The sequence below is a fragment of the Magnolia sinica genome, chromosome 8 (genome assembly GCF_029962835.1).
Source record: "Magnolia sinica isolate HGM2019 chromosome 8, MsV1, whole genome shotgun sequence".
Taxonomy (NCBI): domain Eukaryota; kingdom Viridiplantae; phylum Streptophyta; class Magnoliopsida; order Magnoliales; family Magnoliaceae; genus Magnolia; species Magnolia sinica.
Window position 1 is genome coordinate 33,349,119 of NC_080580.1, and position 25,208 is coordinate 33,374,326.

A 25,208-nucleotide genomic window follows, 5' to 3' on the forward strand; every position below is an offset into this window, starting at 1 on the left:
CTGATAGCAAGTTAGATACAATATTAGGAACCAATAAGACAGATGATAAAGAGAAAGACAAAGAAACATATTAAGTACCCTTATCAGCAATAGGTGTTAGGGTATCATCTGTTAATACATGACCTAAATTTGGATTATAAGTAAATGAAGTTAAAGAACTGGATGTACCTATCATATGATTAGTAGCCCCCGAATCAATAATTCAAGGACTTGATGTAGAAGTATGAAAGACAGTGGATGTGTTTCTTGTCTGGGCCAAGGAAGTAGATGAGGCCTTATTATGAGTGGCATCCCTTAATAAAATATCATATTGGGATTTTGAGAAATGAACCATATCACCAATTGATAGAATCACAGGTGAAGTTGTGTAAGTTGTCACCTTCCCAACAGTAATGTGAGAGTCCTTGCCATTCGAGGTAGCATAATTGGCCACTTTGTCCTGAGGACGACCATGAAGAACCCAACAATAGTTAACGGTGTGCCGATGTGTGCCACAATGAGTACACAGTTGATCCATGCCACGACCACGACTAGTTCTACGTCCATGGCCTTGACTACTATCACGATCACCTCTTCCTGTACCAAGTCCATGACCAGTATCGGTATAATCAAAGTTTCTTAATCTTGTCACTAAGGTGGATTTTTCAACCACATTTGAACCTATAGTTATTCGTGCTTCTCATCACATTATAGCAAAGCATACACTCTATTAAGCAATGGTAAAGAAGGTGATCCAAGAATCTGAACACGAATTGGTTCAAAATTAGTATTAAGACTCACCAATAACTCAAAAATCCATTTCTTTTCTATTCTTTTTATATATGCCTTGCATTTATAGAACGCACAAATAGTGTCCCCTTCGCATTTATAGAACACACAAATTGAAGATCATCGATAAATGATAATTCTTGCCACAAACTATTCATCTTAGCATAATAATCATACACAAATCTCTCCCCCTGTTGCAAGTGGCTAATTTCTTGATACATATTATAAATGCGGGCCATATTGTTTTGATCAACATACAATTCATAGGCTGTCAACCAAATCTCAAGAACAATGGATAGCAAAAAAAGACTTTCGCTAACTTCTAGTTCTATAGAGTTTAAGAGACATGACATAACCAACAAATTGTTTTATTTCCATTAAGCATACAAGGGATCAATAGTTGAAGGTGGTTCTTTTATACCACCATCTACATATCCAAACTTCTGTTTTCCTCCAATAAACATCTCAACTGCTTTGGACCAATGTAGGCCAGGGTTCTCAGAATAAACAACTAGCCGTTCCATTCTGGAATTGACGAGGTCTACAGTCTTAGATGTGGATGATGAAACCATATAGAATCTTAAACAACCAATGCTAAAACAATGTTATAAACAGTAATAGCAAGGAGAACAAACGACTGCATTAAGAAAATTCAACGAATGTCTAAACTCAATCACACATGGAAGGGGGGCTTGTGGCAAAAAAAAAAGGGGGGGCGGGGTTGGGGGGGGTTATTAGAAAATAAGATCAATAACCCAATTGCTGTCCAAAAATATGCTTGCTGGAAATTAGGGCAAAAAATACAAAAATAAAAAATAAAAAATCTGCCTTTAGAAAAAAAAATCCTTGAGAAAGGAACTGAAGAAGAATTTCTAGCAACATCTTCAATTGGACAGCAGAAAAATTAGCAAGGGCTTCCAATCAAGCAACCCATAATTTAAAACCCTAAAAGAAATTGAAAAAACCCTAATATGAAGAAGAAGAAGAAGAAGAAGAAGAAATCTTAGAAGAAGAAGAAGAAAACCTAGGATCACCTAGGCTCTAATACCATTTTAAGAAGGAGAGAGAGAGAGAGAGAGAGAGAGAGAGAGAGAGAGAGAGAGAGAGAGAGAGAGAGAGAGAGAGCATGTGGACCTCTCTTATTTATAATAATAGAAGAAAAGGTAAAATTACATTTATGCCCTTATATGAAGGAAAAACTAAAGGAAGGTAGGGGGCAAATAAGGAAAGCATGAAGCAAAGATAAACGACTGAAAAATGAAGGACAAAGGTCCATAACATATAAGACCCAGGTGTATATACCTATGGGCCCAGTCATAGGCCCACACACACATACACCCACACTTCTCAATTTGATTATCTGCTATCAGTTACTGCTTGTTCTGCCTGATCTCTGGAATCCCTCACTTAAAAGGGCTTTTTGTGATTTCTTTGGAAGGATTGTCCAAGATTGGAACCCAGATTCATCGTCTGTCTTGCTACCACCAGACTATGTGAAACCCATTCACTGTTCTCTTTCTGCTTCCTGGTTCCCTTTCACCGTATAACACTGATTCAAGCTAAAAGATTAGCTTGACGAGGAAGTAACAGCAAGATTTGATCTTCTAAACCATGTAGATGAATCCATTTGACCCTGATTGCCGACAGATTGAGATGTAGAAGATCGACAATCAGTCCAAGAGAGAAATTCACTACCTGCTACTTCTGGTTTGATCATCCGGCTCCTGTCACCATTGTTGTTCTGCTCCAGGGTTGAGCTTTGCTGGGGTTGGGGATCTTTGCAGGCTTGAAAGAGGTTGAATTCATGCCCATTGATCTCCCACTGGTTGCTCAGGTCAGGAGACAGGAGAACTGAGATCCATGACAAAGTGGGCTTCTGTGGAACTATCTTACGAACAGAAGGGGCCTTTGATATCCATGACAAAGTGGGCTTCTGTGGAACTATCTTATGAACAGAAGGGGCCTTTGATATCACCTCACGGCAAGGGGCTTTTTACTCTGTTTGCAGTAATAACCATTCTCTTAGAATTAAATTTCTGTGGATATCTTGTATGAACCTAGATATCATGGTGTGGTTCCATATTTTCTTCATCTATTATCTTCAGGAGAGTTATTCTATGCCAAATGATTAGGCTGATTGCGCTGTGGAGTTTCCAGATTAGTGTCGTTTAGAGTTGTTTTGTTCTTATTATTTATTTATTTATTTTAAAGATTTCTATTGTGAAAGGTGTATTTTGGTTGATATAGATTGTTTCTGTGGCAGAGAATATCAAGTTGATCTGAACTGTAATATGTATGACTCAATGGTTATTATGCTTATTTTTGTTACTTGATCAAACTCTTCAAAAAACTTGATAGCTACTTTGCTGATGATTTGTTCTTCTTCCTTGGATTTAAGCTTCTATGACCTTTCAAATGTTGATACAGCTACTTTGTCGTGCAGTGTTGCTCGATACCAAGAAGCAAATCCGGGGGTTTTCACTGTTATTACTTTTCCATTTCTTTTTGCTGTGATGTTTGGGGACTGGGGTCATGGAATATGCTTGTTATTGGGGGCATTGATCCTGATAATCCGTGAGAACAAACTTGGATCTCAGGTATGCTATATATATGTATGTATGTATATATGAATTTTTTATTTTTTATTTATTTTTTTTAAATTTAAAATTTTTTATTTTATTTTATTTTTAAAATTTTTTTTAAACCACATTCTGGTGCCATGATGTGAAAGAAAAGAAGTTGCTGATAAAAAAAGGTAGTGAAGAAAAGAATATCTGTTATGTCACCTTGGATAAGCAATACTTGTGTAGCAACATGACTATGTTTAGAGGAAAACCTTTGTAGAAACTCTTAGGTTTTAAGTTGGGAAATAGGAACCTAAACTAAAAGTGATTATAGCTTTTCACTTATGTCAATGTTAAGAAATATAACTGTGGGCATTTTGTACAATCTCAATAAATATTGGGTCAATAATTCTTGAGAGCTGAGATATTGAATAGCATCTTGCTCATAGTATTAGAGTGGGGTGGATGGAGTGGAGATTTGCTCTGGTGTTTTATGTGATCGCCACATACCAATCAAACTGAACGGAAGATATTATAGGCTAGCTATAAGACCAGCCATGCTTTACGGGATAGAATTGCTGGATAGAAGGAACAACATGTTTATAGGATGTGTAGCTAAAATGAGGATGTTGAGATGGATGTGTGAGGAGAGGAAGGATAAGAGTTAGAAATGAATGCATTCGAGGTGACATGAAAAGTAACAATCAGAATTTGTTAATCCCTTTTTTCACTGCTAGGATTAGACACGGTTCAAAGAATATCAACTATACACACACACACAGAGAGAGAGAGAGAGAGGGAGGGAGGGAGGGTGTAAGTTTAACAATTGGGTTCATTTAAAATAATCGAATATAAGTGCTAATAGGATTTCGAGTGTTCTAAGTTTTTATTTTTATTTTTATTTTTTTGTTTGAAATTTTTAAGGTTTCTTAAAACATGATGTCACTGCAAGCATTTCACCATAAATGCCTGGCATGATGTAGATTCTCTATTTGCAAGTTATTTATGGACTATATTCTTAGAAATTTTGGCATGAACCATATCTGAAAATTTCATTATATGGACTTCTATTATTGGAAGTGTTGCACTATTTGCAATGAGCTGCAGCGGTCAACATATTAGTTATGGGTGTCTAAGACTGTCACATGCATCCTGTACATTGCTAACTATCTGTCATACTGTATCCACTTCTATCCGTTCAAGTGATGCTTCGTAACCATAATTTCCAGTATGTAAATCTTGACTTGAAAACCATTCCATTGAGGCAGCTGGTTTCTTCAAATCTGCCAATGATGAGTTTGGCAATTATCTCTCCATATGGAAGTTCCTGATTTCATTGACATATGTGTTGGATTACAGTTATGCCCCGTGGACAGCTGCTAGGCTTGGATTTTGTTATGACCCTGCAAGAGAGATTGTTGTATATGTCATATATGTGAGAAACAGGCTAAGGTGCATGGTTGTTGTTTATATGTGGAAATAATGGGTTGACTTACGGAAGGTCCAACCTTAGCTTGCTAGGCATTTACGGACCTTATCCCATTTCTATTATTGTCCTTTCCTATAGTAAAGTTTATATCCATCAATTTCTCTAATTTTGGCCCCCTTCCACTTGGTCTCCTGGATGCAAACGATGTTAACTCTCCTTCATCTCTAAATTATATATTATATTGACACCTTTGCTAAGGAAGTGCTTTAGCAAAGGAAAGCACATAACCTAGTCTGCTGAGCGCAGTGAAGGTGCTTCCCAATTACGTGTGCATGCGCGCATGCACGCACGCCCGTACACATGCGTGCGCATGGTTCTTTGTCCGCTCTCGGCTGTCTTGGTTCTCATCGCTGAGCTGTCTGCTGGCTAGTGGTCTTTGCTTTGTCTATTGGACAGTCCTGGTTTCACTGTATTTACCAACTCTCCATACTTTTATCTGTCAATGTTCATATATTCTATGTGGCAAGATGACTCGTATTCTCCTGGATAGCTTCATTATTCACGTGCGTCCAGAATGGTGCGGGAACCCTTGCCTGCTTCTCACAACAATCAGAGATGGTTGCGCCCATCGCTTTGGGGGGACGCCGTAGCCATTAAATGATATTTTGTTGTTAAATGATTATTATTATTATTTTTAATGAAGGGAGCAAATGTTAACGTGGGTCATTTGGAGTTTGCTTTCTATCCTTACATGCAAAGGGAGAATATAATGATGTTCTGTTCTTACATCTGGCAGGGTTTATGTTGAACTACTGATTTCATTTCACATTATTCATTCATGAATATTTCCAGTATTAAGGAATTAAAACAGAACCAATATGAGAATCCATGTGTTGTATGTGATTGTGTTTATTTTTATTAAATTTCATTGAATTAAATATGTTGTTATCAACTCTGCTAGATACTTGTGAATTTGCACACTAGGACACACACCATGGTTGGAATAAAGGTTCTTAGCTCCTTTAACTTGTAGTTTTAATCTGCATTTTTTCATTTTGTCAGAAACTTGGCAACTTCATGGAGATGGCATTTGGGGGGCGCTATGTACTTCTTTTGATGTCATTGTTTTCAATCTATTGTGGGTTGATTTACAATGAATTCTTCTCTGTTCCTTTTCATATATTTGGTTTGTCTGCTTATAAATGCCGGGATCATACATGCAGGTATCTTTACTCTCTCTCTCTCTCTCTCTCTCTCTCTCTCTCTCTCTCTCTCTTCTGTATGTAAAATGAGACAAGTAAAGCTGCTATGGAAGATCAAAATGCCTTCTTTCTTAAGGATGATTTTTTCTTTTTTCATTATCTATAATTTTGTCAATTCTCAAGGAAAAAAAGGGGCAAGAACTCCCAAACCAAGTTTTCTAACAAATCTTCCAATGGTTATCTTTATATAGTAAGCTTGTTAATATTAGTATGAAAGTGTAATTTGTCAAGTGATTTATTTCAACAATATATCCATTGTCTATTTCTTGCAAGCTGTCCTGTCTCTGTTACGATATGCTCGTAAAGGCTGATAGGCCAAGACGTATAGCCATGACCGTTACGTGATACGGGGGCGAAACAGGGCAGTTGGTTTTTTAGGACCGTATTGACCGTTACGGTGGCCATAAAGGCCATTACGGGGCATGATGAACGTTATCCTCTAACGATAAAAAAAAAAAACGACCACTTTTTTTTTTAAAAATTAAATTTATTTTTCTCCTCTTTTTTCTTTTCACTTTTCTCATTCCAAAAACTCTCCTAAATCATTTTACAACAGATTTCGACCACTTTTACTATAGTTTTTAAGATTAAAACTGTATATTGAAATGTTTGAGCAAATAAAAGCTCCGAGGGCCATTTTTTTCAAAAATTGAAAAAGCTTATGCCTTTTTTTTTTTTTTTTTTTTTTTTTAAAGTTCTAATGCTTGATTGCGATGTGTAAACATTAGAGACATCATCATGTTCATAAGTTCGCTAGACAGCCCAATACAACACTCTCACCAAAGAGTGGACCATTACATTAGCATAAACAATGTTCGAAACAAAAAATGAATACAAATCTGGAATATTTACATTATTTTGGATTTTTTAGATATTTTTCCAGAAATTTTCAGGCAAAAGAAAATTTTTAACCATTATGGGGGTTGTAACGGTTGTTACGCCCCCTTATTGGTAATAGTAGTGACCATTACGGCCATTGTTACCAATATGGAATACCTTGGTTTCTTGACCTTTTTGTAATGTTTAATCGCTTTAAATCTTTCCTGACTTGTAGCTATTGTGCACTTGTCCTATTTTGATCATGTAACGCCATACCCTCTGGAGAATTGGTACACTAGGGATACTTTGAGTGATGATTTACAACACTAGGGTATCATAGTTTTTATGTATTGGTCATACATAGTCAACTATTAACCTATTTGAGCCTTGCAGTAGCCTTCATCTTCTTGTCAGTGATGGCACTTTGTAGGTCCTATTTATCTTGCTAAGGCTAACTTTATTAAAAGAATAAATGAAAATTTGTGTGAACACAACCCCCCTCCCATGGACAAGGTTTCTTTCTTGAGACTGACGTGGTAGCAAACTCTGAGTCACCTTCCACAATAAGCTAATCCACCAAACCAAGCGAATCAAAGGAAATCTTAGTCCAACTTTGGTTGTTTCCAGTTATGCCTAATTAGAGTCCCCAGTAGAGGAACACTAGAGAATATGAGTTTTATAATACCCCTATCATCTCTTAGTATGCTACTTGCTCCTGAAGCCCTAGGATTACCTATCGAATTGTCATCTATGTTTAGCTTCCAGCTTTCCACCATCCCAGTAGAGTAGCAGAATAAATTCAGAAGGTTGAGGGAGTTTGACTCATTTCCACTAAATTCTATGGGTCTCTTAATTATTTGCTTCCTACTAAGGATGGCTTCTGAGGTGTTACCATGGTGAAAGTGAAAGAGAGATTCTGAGATTTGATTTTAGTTCATTAATTTTTATTTTTCTCTTAGCTTGGTAAATTACATAATCAATTTTTAAACTTCTATTCATGAGTTATCTTCTTTTCAGAAACACATCTTAGAGGGGTACTTTTGAGAGAGTATTGTAGTTCCTTTGAATTAGGGTTGAGTTTGGGCTTAAACAAGGATGTTTGGATTATTTCTATAGTATGTTGTTTGTGAGGCTTCAGACTTAGGATGTGGAACACTTCTTCAGTTTTTTAGTCGTATCAATGTTTTCAGCATCGACAACATCGGCTAGTATATCTTGTATCCCACCTATGTGATATGAAACACACGTGGTGCCTATATATATCACTTATTTGATCAAGTGAGCATTTTGGGTTTTCAATCCTTTTTGTTGTTGTTGTTGTAAATCATGTTTAATCAACGTCAGATGATTATAAATCCATGATTCTTCATTTTTTGCATTAAAAATCATGGATTTATAGCTTCAGTTTTGAAATTTGGGGGAGATGGGCCGAGTTGCAGAAAATTGGGAAAATAACAAATTTTCAATTTCTCGCAAATCGGTTGCAATCTGTGTCCAAACATATATACAACTTGATCTTGTGATTCTTCTGTTGCTTTTGAATGTATTGCTTGTGTTTCCATACACGTCTTCTAACATTTATAAATTATATGAATAAACTTTGAATATACTTGCATCAGTTTAGTTAGACTGCTAATAGATTAGGATGCCATACAATGGAAACCTATTTTGTGCACTTTTTTTTTGTAATGTTTTGATTTCTAGGTGTTTATTGATGTCTTTTTTAACGATCCCTAAAATTTCATTGAAAAATTCAACCAATTTTCCAATGTCTCTCCATGTTTCCCAACAATAGCGAAACATTAGGTGATGCAACTTACAACTTATAATCTCATGTGATAACTGATAAATATCCGTAACCCAAGGTTGCGATACATTATGCGATAGCGATACAGAAAACATTGATCATATGAACTCTCTTTTTGTTCTTGATCTGAAGAGGGATTGTTCTTGATATGAAAACAGATTTGTGGGTTGTCTGTAGTTTTCTGTTTCACGCTCTAGGATCGGGGCATGTAGCTTTTTATTTTTATATTTATTTTTTATTTTTGGATGATTGGCATAAGTTCTATTAAGAAAAAAGAAGGAAGAGGATATAAACTGCAGCTCAGACCAGCCAAGGAACAATATACCTGCCAGAAAAGCTAAATATACAAAAAACAGCATAAACTCTAATGTAACGGGGAATCCTCATCCCTTATCCACAACCATCATCTGCTTCCTTTATCACCCTTCTTTGCCAGCTAGCTAATCAGCCTCTGAGTTTGCGATATGATTCACATGAGAGAATGGCATGAAATGGCTGAACATAGGTCTAGTGCTTCCTCGCAAGGTTTGCAACGCCCTAAGGGAAGCTGCTACATTAATCCATTTGATTGCATTGCATGAATCCCTTCATTATTATTGGACTGAGGTTGCAGTTAACAACTAATCTTACGAGTGGCAGCTTCGACATAATTTGAATACTGCACTCCCAACAGAACCAAAATTTCCAGTATTGTTTCTCCCAGATGATTCCTTTCTTAACTACCAACCTCAGTGGCACCCGGGTTCCCCACTGAACTCCTGCCAAAGTTGAGATTGAAAAATCCTTTTGGAGGATTTTGCCATTTTCTTTGATAATCGCTGGGCCCCAGCCACACCTCAACATTTCTGCCTAATTGGACCTGAGTGGTTGGATTGGAATACCTCTCAACACCTTATCTTGCTTATATTATTCCATGACCAGCCCAAAACTTTTAACTGATATAGCACTTACTTGCCTTTCCCTTTAAAAATCTTCCTTTGTAGCCGTAAGCATCACAGAGTTGCCCTGGTAACCAGCTTTCACAGAAACCAACTTTACGCTAAGCATTGGACCACTAGCCTCAAATTCGAGAGCTCACCAAATCTGGAATCATCCTAGCAATACCAAACTTGGCAGAAAACAAAAACCAGATGTGCGAAGTGAAAGAGCTGAAAGGTGTGACATATTCTCTTCTGCTTCAAGACACATTGATGTAGAGCGGGTCGCAGACACTTTCATGTCCAAGATGGAGCAGAGAAGGCCCGATCGGAGGCGGAAGTGATCAGGACCGTCAGAACCCTAAAACAGGCATATCTCGCAAACCGGAATGAGTTATTCGATGTACCATGTATGATTTTGGGGTAGGAGCAGTGTTCGAATTATCTCCGATATTATATTTATCTCCAGCTCAGCAATACTGATAACACTGGTAGCGATACTGATAACGTTGGAAGTATTAGAAATTTCAAGTATTAGCAATGTATCGCAAAGTATTGTCAGCGTATCAATATCTCTAATGTAATCGCCAATATTTTCAACTATGCGAATTCAAGGTGTCACTTGTATTGCCAATGCATCAATATTACCAATGTATCGCCAATATTTTCAACTACATAAATTCTAGGTAATGCTTGTATCATAAGTGTATCGACGATATTTTAATAGTAAATTTTTATTTCATTTTTTTTTTTTTCATGGGCACATGGTAGCATGTAGTGTTTAATTTATCATTGATAATATCTCGATATTATCAATATCACAACATACGTGTTATTGAGACCAGTCTTTCGTTTCCCTTCCAATTTTTGATGATTTCTTGGTGAAATATCATGTGTTATTGATATTTTGCAATATAGATGGATGTTTGGATGGAAGGTTGGATGGTTAAATAGGTTGGATGGGATGGTTGGACTGATTTCTTACAACAACACATGCTTTTAAGGCCCCATTAAATGTAAAACTTGTTATGTATGCATTCTTTTTACAATTTTTATTTTTATTTATTTATTTATTTAATTTCTAAATATACATATATGTCCATTTTAACATCTCCTGAGGTTTCGCTGAAAATCCCACCATTTTTTCTATGTTTCCCTGCATTTCTGGTTATCAGCGATATTATCGGCGATATTGATATTGTTTCCGTATCCCTGGCCAGTGAAACTTGTAGCGATACCGATACTTCGAACACTGGGTAGGAGAAGCTACTTTAGCCACCCAACCCCACTATGCCAGGTTGCCCATGCGGAATTTGCGAGATTCCATCAGATTGACGATCGAAAATCCTCTATAATTTCTTTTTTGCCATATATAATAAGTTTTAGTTCAATCATAACTCTTCATCCTTTGAGCTTTAGGAGGTGTACCCAACATGAAAAGGGCTTAGAAAATTTAGGAGAGTAATGTGGTTAGGCCAACTAGGACACTTACTATTTTTGACAGAAAACCATGAAGTCTAATAGGAATCATGACTGTCTATAAATAGTAAGTTTACTATTTATAGTAAGTCACGAATTTTAGGAAGTTTGATTCTAAAACTTCTTCCTAAGTTTGGTATCACTATTTAAAGGATTGTAAATTCGTTTTTATCATCAATCAATTTATTTCCGATTTCTAGTTTTTATTTTTCCTCGTGGATTCGAGGATTCTCTGTGAGGAGTCCGGAGAAGCTCCGTGGATTCGGAGTAATTATCCCCTTGAGGAAGACGGTGATCAACCTCATCACATCCATCCCTGCGTCACACATCAAACATCTGTTGGGTAAAGATAAGCCCTTGCTCTTGAGATGATCCAGTGTTAATATTTTGTTCAAACAAACCATCCAACACTATGTGCTGAGTTTCAGGGGACCCCACCTGTTCAAACCAATCATACTGAAATCGCCAACCCCCAAACATTTTCTGTTCCAGATCCCACAATCTGGATTATCGGTTATTTATGATCCAGATTGCTATTTTGACTCACCAGAAGTTACAATATGCATTCTTATTGTTGGTTGTGTTTACACTTATATCAATGTTTTAAATAGCGGTAGCGTGATGCGTAGCGCTCAGCCCCTCTATAGCGTGTAGCGTAGATATGTAGCGTGTAGCGTAAGCTACACGATACTTCTATTTTTTAATTTTAAAATAGGACAAATATAATAAATAGTGAAAAAAAAGGGAAAAAAAATAAAAAAATGCCTAAAGATGATTCATTTTATCAATTATAAGCATGTTCAAAAAAGTTATTAGTTATCATTTATCAAAAGCCAATCCACATATACATGCCAAATCAAATAATTATCACATCAACAACTTTCTAAGCAAACTACTTTAATTAATAATGTCTAATTGAAATCACCAGTTACAATTATGAAAAGAAATAAAAATCCCATAGGTTAAAAGTATCAAGTACAATACAAGCGTCACATTTCTCAACATTAGAAACAATGAAAACCTGGAAAAATAATAAAAAACTAAAATAGTAAAAAAATACATTGTAGCTTACACTACGGACGCTACATGCTACCTAGCTGTAGCGTACGCTTTACGTTATTTGGGACGCTATGTAGCGCTACGGCCACGCTACTGCTACGCTACGGGCGGCTATTTGAAACACTGACTTATATTTACAATGTAGTGATTTTATTATTTGATTTATGTAACATCAGGCACACATAACATAATATCAGCCATGCAGATCATAACTATAACATTCTACTAGGCATGCAGGATTTATAATTCTAACATTCATCATGCCATACATAAATTGGAATATCAATTCTGGACATACATAAATAGCATGCATACTCAATAGTATGTATCGAAGCGACCAGCATGATTCTACCCCTAGTGTATCATGTACAGGAGGAAATAGTGTACCTGTACCTGTTCATGAATCACTCATCGGAGCGCTCCACGGTCCAGGTAACCTTGGATGAAACCGCAGAGGGCAATCCAAGGATGATCAGAACTCAGGTAGAGAGGCTTGATAGGAGGATCAAACTGAATTTCTGCTGTCAGCTTCAACGTCCCATATCCTTCTGTCAACTCATGTTCACTGAGTGTAGATTTCTTCTAAGAGAGCTGGCATTTGGATGCGAGATTCGTCTCAAAGATCACCAAACCCACCCACAACACCCCCCTGGCTCTCAAACACACACATTTTATTTTATTTTATTGAAAGGTAATGAGATTTTATTGAAAACGAAAGCTTAAGCTGTAGCTAGAAAAAAGAGAACAAGAAACCCAAGAAATGAAAAGAAAAAGAAAAAGAGAGAACTCCAATACATCAGGTTTTGCTCTTTTAAAGACTTCCAAAGTTGACCCACTACTGTTCCAAAAGCAGTGGTTATTCCCCTCCCCAAAGAGCCCAAAGGCCGTCCAACAAAGCTAACCTCCACATCGCCCTTCCTTTTTTTCCTGGACCTGCGTCCATGTCATGGGTAAAGAAGACCTCGATGGTCCCCCATGCTATTTTGCCTGCTAGCCTCTGAAAATAGCTGACTATTGAACTTCCTCTGTTTTCTGCAATCTCAAAAAGTGGCTCAAAAAGGATGGGAAGCGGTGTATCTCCGAACAATGTTTTCCCCAGAGCTGTTTTCAATCTCCAGCCCCAACCCAATATTTGGTATGATTATGGAAATCAGTATAGACTGATGAAATCGTTCTGTGATGGTGGAACCTCTTTGATTAGGACTGTTGACATCCCAACCATATTTTGCTATCAGAATATTCTCCAGAAGTGTAACCTTACCATTTCTGATCCTCCATTACCATTTTCCAGGTAGTGCTGAATTTACATGTTGGATGAGCCTTTATGCCTACACCTCCAAGGTTAATAGGCTTATACTCTTCTTTCCAAGCCACGAGATTATATTTGTGGCTCTCCTCCCAGTCATTCCACAGAAACTTCTGCATTGATTCTATTTTACCAACCACTTTGCTGGGCACCTGAATGGAGAGAGAAGCAGCTCTTTTGGACATCTTCGGTTGCATGATCTCTCTTTCGTTTGTTCTCGATGTTTGTTACTTAATTGTGGATTTCCAGCATAAGTTCTTCAATGCTACCGATACTTGATTGCCGTAATTTTTCCCATATTTCTGCAGCTTGATGGACTTCCAACTAGTGGATTCTCTTAATTTAGTTGGGTGCTGCCATAGTTTTACATAATATTGGCATTTCAATGAGGTTTCTACAGGAGATCATTTTTGTCATTCAAGCTATTTTGGTTCATCACATTCTGGGATCTTGGTAGTAAATCATCATTGTCTACGGAAGTTTTAAATCTGATTTTAAAATGCTTCTGTCCTTTATATTACCCTTTTTTTTTTAAATTATTTTTATTTTTATTTTTATTTTTGCTTTCTTCTAATGCTTTAACCACACTGTTGTTCTTATTGAATTTTTTTTTATCACTGTGTCACTTGCTCAATTTTGGAGCACTGTTTTCTTGCTTCGTGATTTCTTGAGACTGCTATATTTGTTGCTGCTTGGATAATACTCGTGTTGAAAATGTTTCAATTTCCTTTCTGCAATTTAAGTGCAGTATCTTGTGATTCATTCCTTTCATTTAATTTTTTTTTTTTTTTTTTGGGTTTTGTTTTTCAGTCATCATATTTTAAGAATCTAAAGATAATTTCATGTTCCCTTGTCAGTGATGCTAATACTGCTGGTCTAATCAAATACCGGGAGCCTTACCGGTTTGGTGTAGACCCCAGCTGGCGTGGAAGTCGTTCTGAGCTGCCTTTCCTGAACTCCCTCAAAATGAAGATGTCTATTATATTAGGTGTGACTCAGATGAACGCAGGAATTCTTTTAAGTTACTTTAATGCGAAGTTCTTTGGGAGCTCCTTAGATATAAGGTGGGTGTTACTTCCTTTCATTACTTTTCTCTTCTGGTTATTGCTACATCTTTAAAAAGGAAATAGCAAAGAAAGTTCCAATTTTTCCTTCTTCTTTGTTAGGTACCAGTTTGTGCCGCAGATGATCTTTCTTAACAGCCTCTTTGGGTATCTTTCTCTTCTAATCATCATCAAGTGGTGCACAGGCTCCCAAGCTGATTTGTATCATGTAATGATTTACATGTTCTTGAGTCCCACTGATGATCTTGGGGAGAATCAGTTGTTTTGGGGCCAGAAACCACTGCAGGTTTGAATCTTACACTTATCAGCCATTGCTTTTCAAATGTCAATGCAATTATTTTCACTTATTTCTTGTTTTTAGTGTCCAACTTGCTTAGAGTGTGTGTGGCTCCTTTATTTTATTTTATTTTATTTTTTTGCAGATCGTGTTGTTGTTTTTGGCTATTATAGCTGTTCCTTGGATGCTCTTTCCAAAACCATTCATCTTGAAGAAGCTTCATTCAGAGGTATTTTGATCTGACACATCATGGATATCACTGAAGGCAATGGCCCTTATTTTGAAGATCCTATGATTTATGATTTGAATCTTCTGATTCGTAGCCAAGAAGCTTCATTTGCAGTTGAAATACATTGCATAAAATGTCAATAACATTATTTTGAGATCTTATGACTTGAAGTTTGAATCTTCACTTTAAGACATTTTGCTCAAAATTTAAAAATATTGTAAATTAGAATAGTCATAAAATCGGAAACAGCGCAAATTGAATATGAGATTCTATTTAAGTGGGCATACCAGTTATCCAGTGATTTTGATCTCTCAAGTTTGATACAACATTACCTATTTGTCCTACTAAAAGAGCTATCAAATGATTTTTTGGTGACTATAAATTTGATTTTTTGAGAGATATTTCGATCATAAATTTATTGAAAGAATAAAACAAGAGTACAATCAAAGCAAAGCATCAAATAACAATCAGAATCAAAGTGCCCATACAAAGCTGTGAATTGAGAATGCACAGTTACTAAGGGAATCTGCAATTTCCTTAGGCTAAAATCAACATGTAGCAAATGCCCATGCGAAGGTTGTACATTATATTTTTTTCAATGGTGGCATCAATCTAGATACAACCTACTCTACCTCCAAATTCTCCAAAGCCACAATTTGTCAAATTCTCAACAATCCTTGGTAAGAGGCTGATAAGATAACCTGCCCGGGGTTTGGGCGAATGGCTAGCCTCGTGGGTTTGCTCCCCACATAGATGAGTTCGATTCCCCTCCCTTTGCCTTACCTGATGCACGTGGTTTGCGGGTGATAGCGTGAATCTGCAAGGATTAGTCTCGCCTTAAAAAGGGGGCGGGGATACCCTGTCATCATAAAGAAGAAGAAGAAGAATAAGAAGAGGCTGATAAGATATTAGTGGATGAGTTTCCAGGTTATAACCACTCTTGTAACCCTGTAAAAGCCAAGGGTACTTGTTTCCTTCCCTCAGAAATTTCCTAATATTGTTTTCCTCTCAAATTCTCCAAAGGTTGACATGATTGTGTCACCTTAATAGTAGCAAAAAAAATTTCCTCCTAACAATTGGCTCCTTAGAAAGCCAAAGAGACCCAGCAAACTTCACACAAGGAAAATATTAATTCATACATCTGAGCAGTGAAAGGGAAATAGTTGAAAAGGTTCTTCAGTGCTTCCTCCATCAAACATCTCGCTGGATAATGATTTAGAAAATTCAATCATGGTGATGAAGGTGGTAACATTGTCAAAATATTATAAAACTTGGATTATGTAATTTCCAAAATGTCTCATAGGACTCCTAGAAACCCAAGTTGTGGCCTAATTATCATGTCTCATTACATGAAAAAATTAGGCTTAAATTTCAATCTTTCTAAAACTAACAAAATGACAATTACATCCCTGGGCTTACTAAAATTGTGCCTTAAAATATCATCTTCATATCTTTGCTGTCATCATCATATCAACTATTTGTGGGTTGACACATAATCCTGTTTCACCAATTGTTTTAGCTAAAAGCCCTATCTTTGGTAAGTGAATACCTTCATATCTCTCATCACCACCGACCCAAGTCCTTTTTGGTCTCTCTTTTTCCTCTTTTGAAGCCCTTCAGCCCTAATCAACGTTCCTCTCCTTACTGGAGCCTGGAGCCATCTCTGGTCTTCATTGCACATGACCCATCATTATATGATCTCCATCACTTTCATCTTTTGTTGGAAGTGACCCATCTCAATATGCTCTTCATCATTTTTATTTACAGGAAGTACTATGCTTCTGTCGATCTCCTCATACATAATTCTATCCTTTCTAATCATGCCACACATCCAGCTGAGCATCCTCATCTTTGTAGCACTCAATCTCTGGTCATGTTGCCTTTATACTTCCCATCACTCCAACTTCATAAATCATAGTTGGTTGAATAAGTCTTGTAAAATTTACCCCTATTTTCAGTGTCATGCAACGATCACTTGATCACACAACACTCTAGACGCATCCATTTGATCCATGTAGATTTACTTCTATTGGAAACATGCTTGTCAATCTCCCCATTGTTTTTAATAATAGAGCCTAGGTAATGAAACAAATCTCTTTGAGGAATATATTGACCATCATGTTTGTACTAAAGCCTTGCTTTCATAACTATTCCTACTAAAGCTGCATTCCAAATACTTGGTTCTGCTAATTTTAAGCCTCTAGACTCTAGATCCTTTAAACCTCTAATTTAGCATTTATACCCTCTTTACTCTCTTGGACAACAAACACAATGTCATCCACACCACATTCTGGCAATAATATTTATGTGTTTCCTGGAAATCAGGAGTTTCCAAAATATGTATTTATTCATTCTAAAGTTGTTTATGTTTTATTATCTGGATGGCACTCTAAAAACTCTTAAAATCCTAGTGATGAATTTATGTGCTAAGAAAGAAATTTTAGCTTCTGCTATGTAATTGCAAGTTTTCTTACCATGATGATAGTGTTTTTGTGATACCGTGTCTACAATGTCAGAAGAGGAGGATGAATTAAAAATTCTCCAAGGTGTTGGGAAGTTTGTAAAATAGTTGTTGGTTTCTTTTTTTCCCTGTGGCATGTTTTCTAGAGATTTCAAGGTCGCACTTATGGCATCCTTGGTACTTCTGAGATGGACCTTGATGTGGAACCTGATTCTGCACGCCTACACCATGAGGAGTTCAATTTCACTGAGGTATTTGTGCATCAAATGATACATTCGATTGAATTTGTGTTGGGTGCGGTATCAAATACTGCATCATACCTTCGGCTCTGGGCTCTCAGGCAAGTCATGGTTTCTCTCATTTCAGTTCACTGCCAACTGTCAAAGAATATATATATATATATTCAGCTAATATTATGCTAATATTATCTGTTCTTCCTCAGCTTGGCTCATTCAGAGTTGTCAACTGTTTTCTACGAGAAAGTCCTTCTCCTTGCTTGGGGGTGAGTTGTGACCTAAATCTTTCCTTCCACAATGCTTATGGTTTTTATGGGAACCTACATTAGTAGCCTTTCAATTCTTTGCAAGAATTAGAATAGACATTGAAAGGGGCACATGCATTAGGACGGTGAGTATATTAGATGAATGACATCTTTAAGTATGCAGTGCATGATAATTGCGTGCCTATAAATTATTTGCGTAATTTCAGCTAATTATTTGTTACAGTTAATGACAAGATGTTATCTGTTTGTTAATGTTAGTCCCTACAAAATGTGCCCCCATCTCCCAAAGAATACAATTTTGCACTTGCAGCATTCATTTCTGAGATAAAGTGCTCGGCCTTCTTAATTCAGTGTCCTATCTTATTTGAAGAAGAATTCTGTAAATTCAACTCTTTTTATATCATGTCTACTGGATATATGGATGGGCAGATTGCATGACCATGATCATACATTTGGTAAATTTTTTGGGGATTGACCAATCATCCACTGTGACTTACACCTAGTGTTCAAAATATCGGTATCGCGTTACATATGGCATCCTTTGGATACAGATACGTATCGGTTATCGCACGGAATATATCGTTTGTATCGTGTAATTTATCACACTTTTTGGGAAACCTGGGGAAACATTGGGAAATGGTTGAATTTTTCAATGAAACTTTAGGGATTGTTAAAAAAAGACCATAATACACAGTTTTAAATCATAACATCTCAAAAAGGAAGTGCACATAATATATTTCTTTTGTATAGGGTCATAAGCTATGCGCTGTTTGACTAAAGTAATGCAACTATATTCAAATTGAATGCGTAACATTTAAAGTGTATGTGATGATCATTTCATCAAACAACTCCTAAATACTTTGAAGTAGAAGGGAAATTTCGAAAAAAAATAATAATAATTTAATAATTTTTATAATTTTTAAATGAAAAACCGCTTTTTTTTTTTTTTTTTTCTGAAAATTGACAAGGACTTAACAAATCAATAGATCTGCCCTCATACATGATTAATTTCATGATTGGAGTGCAACATTGCATGCAATTTGGGACAAATTGGGAAAATTTTGAATTTTCCCTAATTTTCCCAAATCTGACCACTTACACTTAAATGTTGAAATTAGAGTGTATGTGATGATCATTTTATCAAATGCTCTTACATACTTTGAAATTAGTCTCAATTGTTAGCTGGTTTTTAAAAAAAAGGAGAAAAAAGAAAAAAAGAAAAACCAATGGATATCGAAATCAAAACTCCATGATTTTCCATGCAAAACATGAAGAACCAATGGATTTGTAAACATTTGAGATTGATTCAACATAATTTCAACAAAAAAGGGGGTCAGAAATTGAAAATGTTCACCGGATCGAACGTGTGGGATACATCGGCACTACTTGTACATTTCACATCGCACGTGGGATACAAGATATATCGTGGGATATTTCGGCCGATATCGTCGATATTTAAAACATTGCTCACACCTGATGATCGGTCTAGACTCTAGATTGATGATCTGACCCTCACCATGACAATAACTTTATGAGTTACTTATGCCATGACATGATGCAAATGAGTTGCACAAGAGCACCCTTCATTTTCGAAAGGTCAATAAATGATGGTAAGAAACCAAATAACATTTGAAGCACGTTCTAGTACACCATCTGAGCATAGTTGAAGTCATTAATGTGCACTTTGATACTAGTGAATGAATTTGGTGGTTGTAACAGGTATGACAACATTATCATCAGGCTGGTGGGCCTTGCAGTTTTTGCCTTTGCTACAGCATTCATATTACTCATGATGGAGACTCTCAGCGCCTTCCTTCATGCCTTGCGTCTCCATTGGGTTGAATTCCAAAACAAGTTCTACCAGGGTGATGGCTACAAGTTTAGACCCTTTTCTTTCACCACACTGGCCGATGAGGAAGATTGATCCCTTCAGAGAAGCCTATCTGCTAACCAGAAAAATACAAACAACAAGCAACAAGAATGACCAAAGTATGCAATCAGATCGAGCTCTGTTCATGCATCAGAGGCTTTTGTTGTTGCTGCACCAAGTGAAATTCCTATTCAGATATTTCTGGGAGCTGTTACCATAGGGATCCGAATCCTAGAAAAATCAACGGTTGAGAGCTCTTGTAAAATTCTAGGCCATGAATATCTCTTGTTGTAATGTAAACGAGCGCAGAGTGGCTCGTGTCTTAATGGAGAAAAATATTGAAATATTTCAACACACAAATGTGTGGATTTTGCGGGAAACTAATCTTTTCTTTTTTGTCTCCTTTAGTCAGTTAAAGAGACCATTGTTACTCTATTTGTATAGCACATGAAGAATAAGATGGAAATGGCATTTTTTACTGTAGTTGCCGCTTGAACCAAGGTTGCCGAACTCGAGACTTGACTTCGCCTAAAAAATTTCACTCGAGCTTATATATATATATATGGGAAATGGTACTATGAGATCCCTCATGGGAACTTCCATGAGGTCCAGCTGTGTGGCCCCACCGTGATGTGTGTCAAACATCTACCCCATCCGTCAGATGCACCGTTTCATGGTGGGCCACGGGCTTAAAAATCAAGTCAATCCATGACTTGGGTGGGCCACACCACATACAACAGTTGAAAGGAGTTACCCTTCCATTAAAACATTCATAATCATTTATTGGGCCCACCAAGATATCGTTCACAAATCCAGTCCATCCATTGTGTGTGTCCCATTTGAATGAGGGGTCAGCCCAAGTTTCAGCAGCATCCAAAACTCAGGTGGGCCTGCCAAGTGCTTTTATATGTTTTTAGCATGTCTCTACATGGTTTTAGATGGTATGGCCCAACTAAGTATTGTATACGGCTGATTTTTGGGATATTCCACAACCAAAAGGGGACCCATCAAATGCACATCATTGATGTCCAACACACATCACAGGGTGGCCCACAGAAGATAACTCGTTTCAACACTGAGGTCTTGGTATTCAATTCCCTAGCGGGGGTGGCTAACAATGAAGCGTGAACTTGCAGTGGGTGTTGGGTGTACTAACAAGCTAACAAAAAAAAAAAGAAAAAAAAATCTGAATGGTCCACGTGACGTGACACCCCTTGAAACCTTAAAAGCCTAATTTTCAGCCTCATCTGAAACTCTAGTGGGCCATGGCAAAAGGAAACAATTTCCTCTGTTGATTTGCATTTTCACTTTGCTATGGCCCACTAAAGTTTTGGATCAGGCTGAAAATTAGGTCCATAAGGTTTCAAGGGGTGCTACATCATATGAACCGTTCAAATTCTATGCCCATGACAATGTGCAATGGTGCACATCCCTCTCTATATACATAGAGGCATGCTCACCGGCGCACGTGCATACGTGTCATGGGGTCTAATCTGAATAGTTCATGTAACGGGACCAATTTTTACCTCATCTAAAACTTTGGTGGCCATAGCAAGTAGATGCAAATCAAGGGAGGAAACCGTTTTCCTTTTTCATGGCCCACCAAAGTTCTTTATCAAACTAAAAGTTGGTCCCAAGGGTTTCATGGGGTGCATCACCTGGGCCGTTTAGATTTTAGAATCACATAATCACATCATGTATGATAGCTTTCAAAAAGTTCTCACGAGTTATATATATATATATATATATATATATATATAAAAAAGGGAGAGATTGAAAAAGTGTTGATTGAACGTTGACCATTAAAAACCTTTCGGGTCCATAAAAGTTTTGGATCGATCTTTGTTTTTTTTTTTTTTTTTGTTTTCCTTCATCCAGGTCTGTATGATCTAATCAACATATTGGATGTCAAATAAATAGTACAGTGGGCCTTAAGTATGATTTTAATGGTGGATATCCAATCACTATTGTTTTCCTGTGGTGTGGTCCACCTGAGATTTATATCCATCTCATTTTTGGAATTAAGCCTAAAATGATATGTAAAAATCGATGAACGGCACGGATAAAAGACATACTTCATGGTAGGGCCCACATGGCTAGTGGCAAGGGGAGTAGCTAATCTGTTTCCCTCGTTTGTGGTACAACGTCTAATCGAGATGAAATCGGATTGCGTACTGAGTTACTCATTACGCTCGCATGTGCTGAGTAAACTCAGTTGGGCCCACAGTTAATGTATTTGGTTTGTCCACACCGTGGATCCGTTTTTCCATATCATTATAGTGGTTGAGCCCAAAATTGAAGCATATCCAAAGCTCAAGTGGACCATACCACACGAAACAGTGGGAATAATGATTTCCACCATTGAAATATTCCAATGGTTCAAAGTGATGTTTATTTGTCATCCAACCTGTTCATAAGATCACAAGTGGATGAAGGGAAAACTAAAATACCAACTTGATCCAAAACTTCCGTGGCCTCCCAGAATTTTTCAATGGTAGATGTTCAATTCATACTTTTCCTATGATGTGGTCCACTTAAGATTTTTATAGCTTCATTTTTGAGCTCATGCAATAAAATTATATGCTAAAATGGAAGGACGGAGTGGATAAAATAAATAAATCATGGTGAGCCCTACAGGTTTTACTTAGTACGCTTAGGGCATGTTTGGTCCGACCGATCCCACGGTATTAGGAGGGAAGGGATCACAATATCCTGAGAAATGCACGACGAGCCAAACAGACCCGGTAAACTTGTCCCGGCATATAAGCAATCCCATGGATCTTAAAACAATCCACTGACATCACCATCATTACCTTAAAATTGATCCCATCCCTTGGTTGGACGGATTGGAAGGTAAAATCTCGAGATATGCCAGGCGTGCCAAACAGACCCAGCGAAGGTGTCCCGGGATCTAGCAATCCCATGGATCTTAAACCAATCCACTGACACCACCATCATTACCTTAAAATCCATCCCATCCCTCCTAATCCCATGGGATTTGCCTGGCCAAATAGGCACTTATGGTACTGAGTTACTCGCGATACACTTCCTATCCAGACTTTTGAACGTGGTTTGACTAGTTACGCTTCCCCTGGCCAGGTGGCTATGGTCGGTGCTATGTGGACCCCATCATGATGTATGTGTTTTATCCATGCCGTCCATCTATTTTGAAAGATAATTTCATGTCTTGATACCAAAAATGAGGTAGATCTAAATCTCAGGTGGACCACACCATAGAAAAAATAAATAAATTGATTAAACGTCGACCATTAAAAACCTCCTAGGCCTATGTAATGGTTATTTGACATCTAACCTATTGATTAGGTCATGCAAAGTTAGAAGAAGTGAAAAAATATACGTCAGCTTGATCCAAAACTTTTGTGGCCCCAAGAAGTTTTTAATAGTGGGCGTTCAATCAACACTTTGCAGTCCACTCGAGATTTGGATCAACCTCATTTTTGGGCTCATACCATGAAATGATATTAAAGAATGGGTGGACTGAATGGATGAAACACACTTATCATAGTGAGGCTCGCGGAGCACCAAACACTAGCCATTGGCTAGAGGGTCATCGGCCAATCCATTTCCCCATTTCCTGCCAAAACCTTTCGCGCTGGAGTTCCTACCCTAGAACTTAGGTGGGGTCCACCATGATGTTTTTGAGAAATCCACCCTATTCAACCATTTTTTGAGATCATATTAGGACATGAGGTTAAAAATGAGCTGGATTTAATACTCAAGTGTGCCGAAAATGTGAGGATTGAATGTCCATGGTTTAAATATACGTGGGACCACAAAAGTTTTGAATCAAGATTATATATATATATATATATATATATATATATATATATATATATATATATATATATATATATATATATATATATATCTCATCCAACATTAGTTCGAAGGGGATCTTAGTAAAGTCACATCACCTAATTATGTGGGCCTCACTATGATGTATGTGTTGTATCCACACTGTCCATCCATTTGTAGAGATCATTTTATGGCATGAGCCAAGAATGAATCAGATCTAAAGCTTGAATGGACCCCACCACACAAAATAGTGGAGAGAGTGATGCTCGCCATTAAAAGATTTTAAGGGCCACAAGAGTTTTCAATCAAGCCGATATTAGTGTTTTCCCTTCTTTAATGTCTACATTAACTTATGAATCGGTTGGATCTTAAATAAACATCACAGTGGACTTTAGGGAGGTTTCAACAGTGGGCGTCTCTCCCTATTGTTTTTTTTTTTTTTTTTCCTGGTGGGGTCCACTCTAGCTGTCGATCTGCTCATTCTTTTTCTCATGCCCTAAAATGATCTCTAAAAATGGATGGACGGTGTGGATACAACAAATAAATCAAGGTGGGCCCACATAACTTGGTGATGTCACTTCTAGTCTTGCTACTCAACTTGGCGGTAGCTAATCCGCCTACTCAGCGTGAGTGAAGGAGAGAGTCAATTTCTTTGAAGACTCTCTCTCAATACGTCTGAATCCCGGCCATTCTCACCATCTCACGGCTTATATGAAGGCTCGCATGTAACCTCCTTGCGATACACTGCACAGGAGACCATTACTATATATATATATATATATATATATATATATATATATATTCACAGGTTGTTGGAGAACCATAGGCTTAAAATCAGGCCAATCCATCACTTTAAGTGGGCTGCAACACATACAACCGTTGAGAGTAGACGCCTGCCCATTGAAACTAATTGTTTATAGGGCCAATGAGATGTGGTTTGGACATCTAGATCATCCATTGTGTCTCCTACTTAATGAGTCAAGTCGTAACACCAAATTTTAGGCCATTCCAAAACTCAGGTCAAGTGCTTTTAGATGTTTCAGGCATGATTTCCTATTGTTTCAGATGGTGTGGCCCACCTTAGTTACAGATATGGCTGATTTTTGGCACATCCCATGACCTAAAGGGGGTCCTACCGAATGCATGGCATGGATGTCCACCACATATCATTGTGGGGCCATAGAGCTCAACCTCATGGAAAGCTCCCATGGTCAACCTCGTTCTCATATATGCGTGTGCACGTGCGTGTAGATATCTACATGTGTGCGCATATGCTGACGGGAGTGGCTCGAGTGAGTCATCTTCTCCGAATAAATTAAATAATTAGCGTTTTTACTTTGACCTCTACTCTCTAGGGCTTGTTTGAATAGAACGCAAAGTAGGGGAAAGCAAAGGATAGCAAGCATCTGACGCAAGCAGGTAGTAAATTGACATTAGTGGTAAGGGAAGCAAACTCTTTTTGCGGAAGAAAAGTCTCGGAAAATGTTTCTTTCGCATTTGAAACTTTTGTATTGCAATCCCACAAAGGGAAACATTCTATCTCCAAATTGCCATTTAAAATGTTATATGAGAACAAACC

The 25,208-nt window shown here is 37.4% G+C and overlaps 1 protein-coding gene across 1 annotated transcript in view; it reads left to right on the top strand.

Annotated features, from left to right (window-relative positions):
• Positions 1–20,309, top strand: part of LOC131253207 (V-type proton ATPase subunit a1) — an 83,506-nt gene extending 63,197 nt beyond the window's left edge. Inside the window, exons 11-18 of the mRNA XM_058254105.1 lie at positions 3,212–3,365; positions 5,824–5,984; positions 14,268–14,474; positions 14,577–14,760; positions 14,897–14,980; positions 17,588–17,781; positions 17,884–17,943; positions 19,663–20,309. Of these exons, the coding sequence (XP_058110088.1) occupies positions 3,212–3,365; positions 5,824–5,984; positions 14,268–14,474; positions 14,577–14,760; positions 14,897–14,980; positions 17,588–17,781; positions 17,884–17,943; positions 19,663–19,867 (1,249 nt within the window). The 3' untranslated portion in view covers positions 19,868–20,309. The remainder of the gene's footprint in view (positions 1–3,211; positions 3,366–5,823; positions 5,985–14,267; positions 14,475–14,576; positions 14,761–14,896; positions 14,981–17,587; positions 17,782–17,883; positions 17,944–19,662) is intronic.
• Positions 20,310–25,208: the final 4,899 nt, after the last annotated feature.